Below are 15,272 nucleotides of genomic sequence, written 5' to 3'. Positions count from 1 at the left end.
GAGTATTTGTTTATTTTGTTTTATTACATGATGGATTATTAAATAAGTACTCTTATTATGTATTTAAGTCTTGTATCTGGTATCTGTATGTTTTTTAGAGTAATTCCCTTTGCCATATCTCTCCTCTGGGTACGCATGTGTTTGAGTTACGAGTAAATGTTACGAGTTTTATTGAGATTTCGGTTCCTTTGATTTGACGTTCTTGTCATTTCATTTTATGTGTATTTATTTACATTGTTAAAGGTAAAGAAATTGTATAAAAAATAACTTATATTAAATCTACTCTAATTACTTTATGACAAGTCTTTACACATCCAAACATCGGCTTCTCTTTAAATTAAAAATTCCAGTGAATTTTTTCTTTAAATACCCCTCATAAAATCTGTCACTTTTACAAACATTCAAAATTCCACAATAATATTTTGATGAGATAAAAAACATGAAAAATATGATTTGCTCTATGATTTTATTTTTTCTTTTAGAGGCAGACATTTGGGCGTTTCAAACTATTTATACTTAATAGTTTAATATTTGTGTTTAGAAAAGGGATATCAACGTGTTTTTTTTTTTATATTAATGGAGTGTTTCATTAAATTGAATTTGTTATCTCAAAAGGTGGGTAAATTATAAACCGAAATGTGTGATTTGTTTCCTGCAGGACTTTTAAAATAACGTGAAAATAAGCATAATACTATACGAAAATCTGCATTATACTTCGCAAAAAAAGCAGACTAGACTAAAGACTAGAATATAGCTAGAATATAATCTAAAGATTATAGACTAGACTATGGAATAGAGACAAGACTATAGACTAAACAATAGGCTAGACATTAGTCTGTAGACTGTAGACTATGCTATAGACTAGACTATGCCTTAGACTAGACTATAGACTAAACTTTATACTAGATTTTAGATTTGACTTTAGACTAGACTTTAGACTAGACTTTAGACTGGACTTTAGACTAGACTTTAGACTAAACTGTATACTATACTATAGACCAGAATATAAACTAGACTATAGGATAAACTATAGACCAGACTATAAACTAGACTATAGACTAGACTATAGACTAGACTATAGACTAAACTTTTGAGTATATTTTAGATTTGACTTTAGACTGGATTTTAGACTAGACTTTAGACTAGACATTAGACTAGACTATAGACTAGACTAAAGACTAGACTATAGACTATGCTATAGACTAGACTAGGCTTTAGACTAGACTATAGACTAAACTTTAGATTAGATTTTAGATTTGACTTTAGACTAGACTTTAGACAAGAAATTAGACTAGACTTCAGAATGGACTTTAGACTAGAGTTTAGACGAGACTTTAGACTAGACTATAGACTAGACTATAGACTAGTCTATAGACCAGACTATAGACTAGACTATAGACTAGACTATAGGCTAGACTATAGACTAGACTATGGGCTAGACTATAGGCTAGCCTAGTCTTAGAGGAACTCGCAGATGATATTGTAGAGTGTATTGATTATAAACTAAACTAAAGACAAGACTGTACACTAGACAATAGACGGAACTGTAGATTACTATATAGTGTAGACTATTGACCAGACTATAGACTATAAGCTAGACTATAGACTAGACTGTAGGCTAGACTATAGGCTAGACTATAGGCTAGACTATAGACTAGACTATAGACTAGACTATAGACTAGACTATAGACTAGACTATAGACTAGACTATAGACTAGACTATAGACTAGACTATAGACTAGACTATAGACTAGACTATAGACTAGACTATAGACTAGACTATAGACTAGACTATAGACTAGACTATAGACTAGACTATAGACTAGACTATAGACTAGACTATAGACTAGACTATAGACTAGACTATAGACTAGACTATAGACTAGACTATAGACTAGACTAGACTAGACTATAGACTAGACTATAGACTAGACTATAGACTAGACTAGACTAGACTAGACTAGACTATAGACTAGACTATAGACTAGACTATAGACTAGACTATAGACTAGACTATAGACTAGACTATAGACTAGACTATAGACTAGACTATAGACTAGACTATAGACTAGACTATAGACTAGACTATAGACTAGACTATAGACTAGACTATAGACTAGACTATAGACTAGACTATAGACTAGACTATAGACTAGACTATAGACTAGACTATAGACTAGACTATAGACTAGACTATAGACTAGACTATAGACTAGACTATAGACTAGACTATAGACTAGACTATAGACTAGACTATAGACTAGACTATAGACTAGACTATAGACTAGACTATAGACTACTAGACTATAGACTAGACCTATACTAGACTAGACTACTATAGACTACACTATAGACTATACTAAAAACAAGACTGTAGACTTGACTGTAGATTACACTAGAGACTAGACTATTTATTGGAGACATGACTGTAAACTTGACTTATAATATGCTATACAATAGGCTATAGACTTAACTTAAGCTAGATTATATACTTGGCTATAGACTAGATTTTAGACTAGGCTATAGTCTAGACTGGACTATACACATGACTACAGACTAGACGATTAGAGTATAATATATAAACGGGACTGTAGACTACACTAGAGGCTAAATAATAGACTAGACCTTAGACTAGAATATAGACAAGACTTTTTACTAGACTATTGGCTAGACTTTAGACTGGACTTGCAACGACACTACAGACTGTAGACTTATGTTTAGACAAGCTTGCTTATACTATGTTATAGACTAGACTATTGACCATAATATTGCCTATAGGCTATAAACTAGACTATATTCTATAGAGTAGGCTTTAGACTAGAAAATATACTAGGTAATGTACTAGACTAGAGGCTGGACTATAGGTACGACTATAGGTTCGACTATAGACTTAGCTATAAACAGAACTATCTCTAGAAACAAATATAGCTACATTCATATATACTGACTATATCCTAGAATATTTACTAGACTGTAACCAGTATTCCGTTGATTCTGCTATATTACCACGATAAGTCACCTTCTTACAAAACGATAGAACTAGTTACATAAACATCGGTTCACTTCCTATTCTCTTATTAAATGTACAGCATTCAATGTTAAACTTCCCCCAAGCTTTCAAAAACGGTGAAATTTTCTGTATAAGATTTTCATTTCCATTGACAAAAATTAAAAGTTTTACACAATTTTGTTGTTTTTTTTTAGATTTTTTTTATTATTTTTAAAATGTTTAAATTTTGAATTTAAGTAAATAATTATAAATAATAAAATTTACAAAATGAAAACTTATTACAATTAAACAGAAAAATAATAATAATTATAATTATTAAAATAAAAATTTAAAATTAACATTACTATAGACACTTTGAATGTATATTTTATTTAAATTTTTTTTTTTTTTTTATTAAATGTTAAAGTAATATTTTTTTCGCAGTTTTTTTTTTTTTGTTTTCATAACCTAAACAAATAATTTGTTTATTTATTAAGGCATTTTGTAATTAAAGTTTGTTTTTGTTTTTTTTTTATTAATATTTATTTATACTGATGACAATTAAAATTAAAAACTTAATTATATAAAAAAAAAATAATAAATCAATATTAATTACTAAAAAAAAGTTAAAGAGCAAGTAAGGAGTTAAATGATAATAAGGGTGTAGTAGTGGAAAGAGTCAGAAGACAGGAAACGGAAATTTAGTAGAGTAAGAATAATTGTTATGTAGTAAAAAAAGAAATTTACATATCAACAGTAATACTTTTTTTTTAATTATATTTATAATTATTATATAGTTTTTGTTGTTGTTGTTTTTGTGGGGCTGATAAAAGTTAGTATAAATAGTTTTTTTTTTTTGATGTTTTTGTTTTTTCATGTTGTTAAAAAGTATTGGATATTTTTAATATTTAATACAGGCAAGAGTTTTAGCAGCTTTTTTTTTTTACTTCAACTTCTTTAGTTAACTTTAATAGTTTGGTGTCAAAAACTGGAGTTATGGGGATTTTTAAAGGATCGGCTTCAAGTTGCAATAGCGATGATGATGATTTTGTTGTCTAGTTGTTTGTTGTAACTTATGGATGTATGGTTCTGTAAACATATTATTTAAGTAAATTGGTTAATGCGCCTGCGCATTAGTTTTAAGTTTGTTTTAAGTCTTGCTTTAAGAATATTTGTGAAAAAAATATTCAAAGAAGATTTTAGGCAGTTTTTTTATATGTTTTTTAAAATGTATATGTAAGATATTGCTGTTAAGTTTTTTTCTTCTTCTTCTTATATATTGATTTAGTATTCGCAGACAGTATATACATAGTGTTTAATGTTGTGGTTGTTGTGCTGTTGTGTTGTAACCAAATGTTTTCTAAGCCATAAAACATCCATAATAAACGCCCGCTTAAAGTCATCAATATTCCCTTGAGAGAGTAATTTTGACTTTATGTCATCAGCCAAGTGTTGTCAAATGAAACCATCACCTTTTGACAGTTGTTACGACCAAAAAAAAACCCAAAAAACAAACACCACACACACTTTCACCCAATGGTTTAGAATAACAACCACCCACCTTAAGCTCAGCTTATTTAGCATCATGATCACCGACATTATCATCATCGTTATTATCATCAGTGTCACCATTAGCTTTTCTTTTTGCTGTGATCATTTCCATAATGTTTAAGCTTTAGTAGGGCTTTAGATAAATAGTTAAACCAGCCACCATAGCAGTTATTTTAAGAAACCATATGATCTTTTTTTATGATCTTTAGAAGGAATAAAATGTGTGTGTGTGTTTCAAATGGTTATTTTTTTACATATGAGTGATTGCTGTTGTTGTTGTTGAGTTGCATATCTTTGACCATACTTAGAGTTGGTGTTTCTTTTTTAAAACTTTTAATTATTTCTACACTATTTTATGTTGCATTTTTATCCAAAATTTATCTTTTTTTTTGTAAATACTTAAAGGTGTTTTATGATTATTGTTGTTTTTTGTTGTTGTTGTTGCAGTTGCTGTGTTTTTTATGTATACATATATGTAAAGTGCGTGGTAAATAAGTGGTGACATTTATTTAAAAAAAAATGGTGCTTTACAACAAAATATAGTAGAATAGTAGAGTAATTTATCGCCAGACACACTGACTACATCTAGAAAAAAAAAAGGAAAAAGGAAAAAAAAATGTCAATTAATAAATAAGCATTTAACTAAAAGCCCCATTACTAACTACCGGTATATAGTAAAGTAAATAGTTAGCTTAATATATAATAAATTTTACAGTGTTTTTCATAAAAAGTTAAGGTATAATTTGGAATATGTTAAAAACCTTTAAGTAAAAACATTTAAAACTTTCAAATAAACAAAGGTTTTGAAATTTTTCTTAAACCTTAATCTTACTTATCATCTACAGATCAGCTAAAGTGAAAATCTTATAAAAGTTATTGTATTTCTCAAATTTCCAAGTTAGAACACTTTTTACGCTGAATCATCATATTTTCAAAATTATTAAAAGGCGTTATTTTTGGAGTGTTATAAGATTTGAACCATTTAAAAGATTAAGTTTAATCATATACAGAAATAGACATGATTATATTAGCTTTCAGATGACACCATATTTATTAAAATCCAATGATGCAATCTAATGTTAAGAGAGATTTAAGTTGAGTTATAATTTTAACAACAGTTTCAAAATATTAAATTTTCTAAAGCCTATAACTTAAAAACAAGGTAATTTGTTTAGAACAGCAATAAAGCAATTGAAAGCTGATTATATCAAAAATATATCTAGTTAATTTTATTAGAATTGGAAAGAGGGTTTGAAATTATATACATTTGAATTTCATTCTAAAATGCTTGGTGTTAAAACATTAATAAAGGCCGTTTTTTTTGGAGTGTTATAAGATTCGGACCATTTAAAAGATTAAGTTTAATTTTAAACAGAAATAGACATGATTGTATAAGCTTTCAGATGACACCATATTTATTAAAATCCAATGATGCAAACTAAAGTTATAAGAGATTTAAGTTGAGTTAATTTTTAACAAAAGTTCAAAATATTAAATTTTCAAAAGCCTATAACTTAAAAACAAGGTAATTTATTAAGAATAGTACTAAAACAATTGAAAGCTATTTACTTCAATAATATATCTAGTTAATTTTATTAGAATCGGTAAAAGGGTTTTGAAATTATATAAATTTGCAATTTATTCAAAAATGCTTAGTTTTAAAAGCTTAATAATGGCAGCATTTTTGGAGTGTTATAAGATTTGAAGCATTTAACATATTATGTTTAGTCATATAAAGAAATAGATATGATTATATTAGCTTTCAGATGACACCATATTTATTAAAATCCAATGATGCCATCTAAAGTTATAAGAGACTTAAGTTGAGTTAACTTTTAACAAATGTTTCAAAATATTCAATTTTCAAAAGCCTATAACTTAAAAACAAGGTAATTTATTTTGAACAGTATTAAAGCAATTTGAAAGCTCATTATAACAAGAATATATCTAGTTATTTTTATAAGAATCGGGTGAGGGGTTTTGAAATTAAATACATTTGAATTTTATTCTAAAATATCAAGTTTTAAAACTTTAATAAACATATAACTATTAACATTTTGAAGAAAAATTATATGTTAACTGAAAGTTAATTAAATAAAGAACAGTTATAACAACTTTTATAGAAATCTATATAAGGGTTTTGATTTTATATTAACTGAAAGTTTTAAACATTGTCAGCCCTCTTTGGAAAGCCAAGTGAGAGATAATTGTTTTAAAAAATTTAATTTCTTTTTAAAATCTCTATTATTTTAACAAGTTTGCTAATAGATTATAACAGAAAATTATATAATTTTCAATTTTGAAAGTTAAATATAGGAAAATTTTGAATTTTTTGGGTAGAAAAATACTCATTTTTTTTGTTATTAATTTGTAGAATAACACGTGGTGAATAAAAATTTTAACACTTTTCTTTTGTTTTAAAAAAAATCCTTATAAGGTTTTTAACAATATACAATATACACCATATTTTAACAAAATGAAATATCAAATAAATGACAAACTTACCTGTGTTGTCTGAGATTATCACGTTGTTTGAAATATTTGCCGCAGACCTCACAGGAATATGTGATTTCTGGTGATTTGTGGGTACGTTCGTGTATCATTAAATTGTACGGTTTGGTAAAACGCCGCTGGCAATACTTGCAAATGAACTCACACTTCGGACGCATCTTGCGACGAAAGTCCGACCGGCAGTCATCATTGTCGATTCTCATTACAGCGAACATGGTGCTTAGTAGTGCTTTTTTTTCTTCTTCTGCTGTTGTTGTTGTTTTTTTTTCTACTTTTTCACACTAATACACACACAAACAACAGATGTTAAAATACAAAAAAAAAGATAGACAACGAGGACACACAAATGAAATAAACAAAGCAAACAAACAAACAAACAGTTAAATCAAGCTCACTCACAATTGTCGTGTGTAAATCACACAGTTAAACCGTTATAAATTTACTCTACTCTATTTTTTTCTATTCTATTTCTAGAGTACTTGCGTATATGATTACGTTGTGTATTACTCTCTAAAGTAGTTGATTATTATAATGGTATTAGTGTAATTGTTTGTTTTTATTGTTGTTGTTACTTTTAATACACTCTTTCTTTTATATCCACTAACACTGTGTGTTTTAATTGTTCTTTATTTATTTTGTTATTAGAATTTCTTGTTGCTTTTTTAATCAAACTGATAAGAATGATTAATCTTGGGGGTTTTTTTTATGGCGTCGGTATGTTTTTTTACTTATTTGTTGTTTTTATTTTCGTAATTTTTTTATTCTGATTGGCTCGTTGTTGCGCGTTGTACACGGTTTGATGTTTGAAATGTTAGTGTTGAATTGTTTGTGGTTCTGGGTGATAACAACCGTTATGAAGAGAGTTGCTGACAGTGTGACGTGTTATTTCAAATGCTTGATTTAAACGCCTTTTTAGCACTTTTGTTATTGTTGTCGTTGTTTTTTTTTTAGATTTCAACTAGTATGGCGTTTGTAAAATTGTTTGTTGGTGGTAGTTTTTTTTTCAAAATAATAATAATGGTGGGCGTTGTTATAGTTTTTGTTGTTTTTCAACTTGCCAGTCTGATTGGCTGCAAATGTCACTAAAAAGAATCTGTAAAAATACAAAAGAAAACAATAAAAAATTAATAATGATTTAATCAAATTTATATGCGTAGGACTTTTTTATTTTTAACTAAATGTTTAATTTGTTGTACCATTTATACAAAAAGAAACATAATTTAAAACAAAAATACTTCAACAGAAAATTGTTTCAATACAAGGCAACTGTTTACTTCAAAGTGTTTAATTTAGCTATAGCCAGCAACTTTTGTAATAGTTGTAAATACAAAACTTTCTTCGAAATAAATGCATTAATAGTATTTTGTTGCTGCAACTGAAAACATTTAGTTGTTACCAAAGAATTATTCATTTGTAGCAACTAAAACTGAAAAAAAGATTGCAAAGTGAGTAATATAGCAAATAATTTGTTTGCATTAATAATATTTAATTGCTGCAACTGAAAACATTTAGTTGTCAGCAAAGAAGTATTCGTTTGAGCCTAATAAAACTGAAAAAAGATTGCAAAGTGAGTAATATAGCAACTGGAACCAATTATTGTAATTGTTGCAATAAAAATCTTGATGAGAAAACTTTAACATTAATAGAATTTTGTTGCTGCAATTGAACAATTTAGTTTAAATCATTACAGCGATCAACTTTTGTAATTGTAACAATAATCTTTATTCAAAAACTTTATTTTAATAGTTTTTTGTTGTTGCAACTAAAAAATTTAGTTCTTTGCATAAAATCATTCGTTTGTTACAACTAAAACTGCTGTTAAGTGCAAAAATTTTTAAAGATTGTGAATCAAATTTGTTTAAGGAAAATTTTCCTCTCATTTTAAAAGCAATTATTTTATAATTTTATAATAAATTTAATTTATTTGCTGCTTTAAGGTGTGGCCTTTATTTTGATTTTATTACCGTTTTTTTTTTTAGAAATTTTATGTTATTATTTTTTTTTTTTTTTTTTTTTGTTAATTTTTATTGTCATTTATTTACACCAATTGTATGCTTAAGAATCATTGATCAACTGTTATAAACAACAGGTATCTAAAGAATATTACGTACTAAATAAAATTCTCCTGTAACGTTACTGTCTGGTATTTTATTAAAACTTTGTCAAATTCTAAATTAATAAACATCTCTTAATGCCGTTCACTGCTTTAGACTGTAATAGAATTTAAGTAATTTTCGAAAACAAAAAATGCTTAAAGGCAACACACAAACTTGTTGGCCTCCATCAAAGAATAAATAAGAAATGAAACTGTTGTCAAAAGTACCTAAGTCTACTGTCATCCGGTACCTAACTCTAAGAATGTATTAGTAGAATTCTCAAGTCAACATAGTTGCAAAAAATCGTATTGAAAAATATTGAAAAAAAATATTACATTTCAATTTATATTTTGAAAGGTTTCTTAAGATATTTTCCACATATTTTATCTACAAACATTTTATAAACACGTCTATTTGATTTTTAATCTATAATATTGAAAAAATAAATTATTTATTTGAAATATCTTTTTCGGTTACCATACGAAAATTTACAACATTGTTTTTTTTTAGTTTTAATTTCAACCAACAAAAATTCAATGTCAAAAAATAAAAAATATTTTATTTTCGTTTGTAAAAATATATTATTTTCGGGCTATTAAATATGTTTAAATTGTGCAAAAAAAATATAAAATATAATGTTAAGTGATGAAAAATATTTCAAAGTGCTATTATCCTCAAATTTTCGCGAAAAAGTTTTGAAGTTGGGAGAGAGAATAAAATTTTTACATATGTGTTGGATTTACACAGCACTCGTCTGTGAGAAGAGCGTAATGTTATTGTTGTAAAAAAATGACAGCGTTTCACTTCTTGTTTATTCTTTGGCCTCCATTTTTAACATTCCACAAAAGGTTCAAACTGAAAAAAACCCAAATAAATTTGTACCAAAATGTCATTTTTTTAAATTAATTTAAGACCATTTTAAAAAAATTATTAATTTTTTTGAATTGACTAATAATATAGCCTAGTCTATAGTCTAGTCCATTGTCTAGTCTATAGTCTAGTCTATAGTCTAGTTTATAGTTTAGTCTACAGTCTTGTCTATAGTCGAGTCTATAGTCTAGTCTATAGTCGAGTCTATAGTCTATAGTCTAGTCTATAGTCTAATCTATAGTCTAATCAAAGGTTTAGTTTAAAATCTTGTCTTTATTCTAGTCTATAGTTTAGTCTATAGTCTAGTCTATAGTTTAGTCTATAGTCTAGTCTATAGTCTAGTCTATAGTCTAATCTATAGTCTATAGACTAGTTTATAGTCTAGTCAATAGTTTAGTTTGTAGTCTAGTCGATTGTCTAGTATGCAGTCTAGTCTATAGTCTAGTCTATAGTTAAGTCTTTAGTCTAGTCGACAGTATATTCTATAGTCTAGTCAATAGTGTAGTCTATAGTCTAGTCTATAGTATATAGTCTAGACTACAGATGAGACTATAAACTAGACTTTAGATTATATAATAGACTATAGACAACACTATAGACTAGACTAGATTAATAGTTAATCTAGTTAATAGTTAATAGTTTCGTTTATAGTCTAGTCTGTAGTGTAGTTTATAATCTAGTCTATAATCTCTTCAGTCTATAATCTAGACTAGACTATAGAGTTGTCTATAGTCTATTCTAAAGTCTTGTTTATAGTCTCGTTTCTAGTCTAGTTTACAGTTTACTTTATAGTCCAGTCAATAGTCTAGTTTATAGTCTATCCTATAGTCAAGTTTATAATCTAGTCTATAGTCTATTTAGTCTATAATCTAGACTATAGAGTTGTCCATAGTCTATTCTATAGTATAATCTAAAGTCTTGTTTATAGTCTCGTTTATAGTCTAGTTTACAGTCAAGTCTATAATCTAGTTTGTAGTCTAGTTTATAGTTTAGTCTATAGTCTAATCTATAGTCTAGTTCATATTCTAGTCTGAAGTATAGTCTATAGTCTACTCTTTAGTCTAGTGATCATTTACTTTAGCACTTTAAAACCTAAAAAGATCTCTCTCTGTTATACATTTATATCATTTCAAAATTTAAAATGTTCATGCCTGTTTTCCTCTCTCTTTATTTTGGTAATATCCATTTTATATCTCTCATATTGCTCATATCTCTGACTAAATCCCCTATCAAAACCCCTTGTAAAACAACTGTTAGTTGGCCTTCAACAAATGTTTCAACACACACATATGTATCTACAACGTAACTAATTTTCAGTTTAATTATCTATGACATTCTAATAGAACCGCTCATTCAAACGCCCGGTATTTTCATATCCAACTGTTAACCTAATGTAACATATTTAACAATTTAATTCTTAATTTTATTTCATCATTATTGTTTAACAGCAAAGCAGTAACTCCTTCATAATTTTCTTTAATAATTTCCTCTTAACGGGGGAACGAACCAGTTTAGACAGAACAAAAAATAAGAAGGAATTTTTTAAAACTGAATAACCAGAGGGGGCGCCTATTGCAGCAGCTATATTAAATATATAAAATGATTAACGGCGACAAAATGACCATGTGACGCCACCAGAGTATTAAAACTGGAGAACAAACGATCATATGATTTCAAATGATCTATATAAAGAGCCGTAAAGGAAACAAAACAAAGTAAGTAAATATGAATTTTTTTATAGTTCTTATTGTTTTTGGTTTCAAAATCTATATAATAAAAACCATTTAACGATTTATATAGTAAAAGGATTTTTTGTTATGCCAGTAAGAGAGTTAGGAGAGGGAGTAAGTTATAGGAACAATGAAAACAATAGCTGAGCATTTAGGCGTCTTTGGCGTCACCAATATAGTTGACTTGGTGTTACCCAAAAAACAGAAAAAAGATCTTATTGTGGGAGCTTTTTTTTATAGGGTTTTAAAAGGTTCTTTTTATTTTAGTTTTGTCAAATGAAACAAAAAGAATTTATCCCGCTGTGTGACCATAACAAAGTCACTCTTCATTTTGAAAAAGAAAAAACAATTTTTGAGAGTTTTGAAACAGACACCGAGCAGCTAAGTATTGAAATAATGTCCAGCTGTGCCAAGTTTAACAATATGTAAATGCGTCAAGTTCTGGGGCTGCATGTTATAAATATACAATTTTTATAATAATAAAAAAATATATAATGATAATAATAAGAAAAGAAGAAATATTTTGTGTGAAGTATGTGGATTTTTGTTGTTTTTGCTTTCAAGAAACAATGACAATCCTCTAAGTATCCAACCGTGAAAAGGCGCATAAAAAACAAAGGTTACCTACTTCCTCCTTATTATATTATTATATTTCTTTTTGGTAACCACTCATATGTTACTGAAAAGTCAGCAGTTTGTCTGGGGGATTCTGTTTTTTGTTTTTTTTTTTTTTTTCTTCAAGAGCAGGCTTCTTCATTTTTTTATGGATTTGCTTAACAAGCTGTTATGAATGTCGTAAATTGTTATAAATTTTGAAAATTTATGTTAAATCTTTTTCCAAAGGCATTAATGTTTATTAAACAAAAACCATAAATATATTCGAAAAAAAAAAAACAACCAAATCTTTTAGCAAGCGCCAGCAGGACAAATATTTTTATTTGCTGCCCCTTTTTTAACACAAAGCATTGTTAACGTTTTTTTTCGGGAAGGGGGATTAAAATATGTCTGTCTGAGGCTGCTGGTATTTTATTTTTTCGCTTGTCACTGGATATTTGCTTTATTTTAAGTTTTGTTATTTTGCTTCTGCAAAAATTTTGTTGTTTTTTTTTTAATATAATATCATGATGAAATCAAGCGATGATTAAGCCTCACAGCAGCAAGCCTTCTTACAAATGTTTCAAGGATTATACATTTTTGGTTTTAAAATTTATAATTTTTTTTTTTACTTTATTTTTTACAGTGGCTGTTAAATATAAAGAAAAAACGCTTTAAGATTAATAACAATTGATTAATGTAGTTTATTTGGTTGTTGTGTAAAAAAAAACAACACGAAATGAAATTTTGTAAATTATTTTAATGATCTTGTTTAATTTTTTATATGAATCACAAGAAACTTAAGTTCAATAAACGTAATTCAAAAAAAAAAAATTAAATAAATTTAAATATTTTATTTGAAATTTCACAAATTGTTGAAGAGAATGCTGAACAATTTTGTATCCTCTTTTAAAACCAATTGATTTTACTTTTTAATACTTTTTAATCAATTTGGCCCAACTTTAAAAGGCTGCTATAAATGTAATTACCTGCGAACTTTTTAAAACTCTGTAAAGAATTTATTCTACTTAAGGTCTACTTTCATATTCTAGTCAAAATCTTTTTAATCAGGCCATTCCATAAAGCCAAATTAAACTTTTAGTTTTGAAAATTTTTTCCAATTTTGTTTCACAAACATAAACTTTGAAAAATTATTAAAAATCAATGGATTATGTTAATGGCAAAAAGTTTTCTTTAAATGATTTCTTAAGGAAATGCCTTTCATGAGCATTTTTCATAAACATTTTTTTTCTTTTATTTACAATTTTATAACATTTTGAAAATTTATCTATTTAATTGAAAATTTTGTTGATTTTTCTTTCTAAGCCTAAACTTTGAAAAATTATTAAAATTCAACGAATTAAGTTAATGGCAAAAAGTTTTCTTTAAATGATTTCTTAAGGTTTTGCCTTCCATAAACATTTTTTATAAAAATATTTTTTCTTTTATTTACAATTTTATAACATTTTGAAAATTTATCTATTTAATTGAGATTTTGTTCACTTTTTCCTTTAAACCTGAACTTTGAAAAATTATTAAAATTCAATGGATTTAGATAATTACAAAAGGTTTTCTTTAAATGATTTCTTAAAGCTTTGCCTTTCATGAATATTTTTCATAAAAATATTTTTCCTTTTATTTACAATTTTATAACATTTTGAAAATGTATCTATTTAATTGAGATTTTGTTCACTTTTTCTTTTTAAACCTGAACTTTGAAAAATTATTCAAATTCATGGGTTTAAGTTAATAGCAAAAACTTTTTTTATAGAATTTCTTAAAGCTTTGCCTTTCATGAACATTTTTAAAAAATATTTTTTCTTTTATTTACAATTTTATAACATTTTGAAAATTTATCTATTTAATTGAAAATTTTGTTACTTTTTCTTTCTAAACCTGAAGTTTGCATAATTATTAAAATTTAGCGGTTTAAGTTAATGGCAAAAAGTTTTCTTTAAATGATTTCTTAAGGTTATGCCTTCCATGAACATTTTTTATAAAAATATTTTCCTTTTATTTACAATTTTATAACATTTTGAAAATTTATCTATTTTATTGAAAATTTTGTTACTTTTTCTTTCTGAATCTGAACTATGAAAAATTATTAAATTCATAGGTTTAAGCTAATTTCAAAAACGTTTCTTTATATGATTTCTGAAAGCTTTACCTTTCTTAAAAATTTTTTTCAAAAAGTATTTTTCCTTTTATTTACAATTTTATAACATTTTGAAAATTTAACAATTTCATTGAATTTTTTTCTTTCTAACCCTAAACTTTGCTTAATTATTAAAATTCATGGGTTTAAGTTAATGACAAAAACTTTTCTTTATAAGATTTCCTAAAGCTTTGCCTTTCATGAACAATTTAAAAAAAAAAAATATATATTTTCCTTTAATTTACAATTTTATAACATTTTGAAAATTTATCAATTTTATGGAATTTTTTAATTTTAATTTTTAATCTGAACTTTGCTTAATTATGGAAATTCATGGGTTTAAGCTAATAGCAATAACTTTTCTTTATATGATTTCTTAAAGCTTTAGCTTTTTTAAAAAATTTTAAGAAAAAATATTTTTCTTTTTATTTACAATTTTATAACATTTTGAAAATTTATCAATTTCCTGAAATTTTTTTTAACAAAAACTTTAAGAAATTTTTAAAATTCATTGATAAAAGATAATTGAAAACAGCTTTCTTTAACTTATTATTAAAGTTATTGTAAATGAGAAAATTTTTATAAAAAATAATTTTCTAGTTTTTTTAAATTTTATGGCAAAAAAAAATTTTGGTGTTTTTTCTCTAAAAATAGGAACTTTGAATAATTTTAAAAATTCCAAGATGGCAAATAATTGAAAAGTGGTTTCAGAAGATTACTTTAGAAGTTATAGGTAAACTGTTAAAAATATTGAAAAAAAAATTACTTTAATTTTT

At 26.3% G+C, this 15,272-nt stretch overlaps 1 protein-coding gene across 1 annotated transcript; it reads right to left on the bottom strand.

The window, feature by feature from the left end:
* Nucleotides 1-4,244: 4,244 nt before the first annotated feature.
* On the bottom strand, nt 4,245-8,146 carry LOC119614747 (protein drumstick). Its single transcript, XM_037970860.1, has 2 exons — nt 7,046-8,146; nt 4,245-5,125 (listed from the first exon to the last, which is right to left on the bottom strand). Exons 1-2 carry the CDS (start codon nt 7,264-7,266, stop codon nt 5,101-5,103), a joined length of 246 nt encoding a protein of 81 aa, XP_037826788.1. The 5' UTR covers nt 7,267-8,146; the 3' UTR covers nt 4,245-5,100.
* Nucleotides 8,147-15,272: the final 7,126 nt, after the last annotated feature.

Source organism: Lucilia sericata, unplaced genomic scaffold, assembly GCF_015586225.1.
Source record: "Lucilia sericata isolate MDLA Ls3-8-SP2 unplaced genomic scaffold, ASM1558622v1 Contig003332F_arrow, whole genome shotgun sequence".
In the NCBI taxonomy this organism is placed as follows: Eukaryota; Metazoa; Arthropoda; class Insecta; order Diptera; family Calliphoridae; genus Lucilia; species Lucilia sericata.
This window is presented reverse-complemented; position numbering and strand designations above follow the sequence as displayed.

Coding starts and splice junctions, on each gene's coding strand:
- LOC119614747 (XM_037970860.1), bottom strand. CDS start 7,266: ATGTTCGCTGTAATGAGAATCGACAATGATGACTGCCGGTCGGACTTT. Junction 5,126..7,045: donor GATAATCTCAGACAACACAG/GTAAGTTTGTCA, acceptor TTTTTTTTCTAG/ATGTAGTCAGTGTGTCTGGC.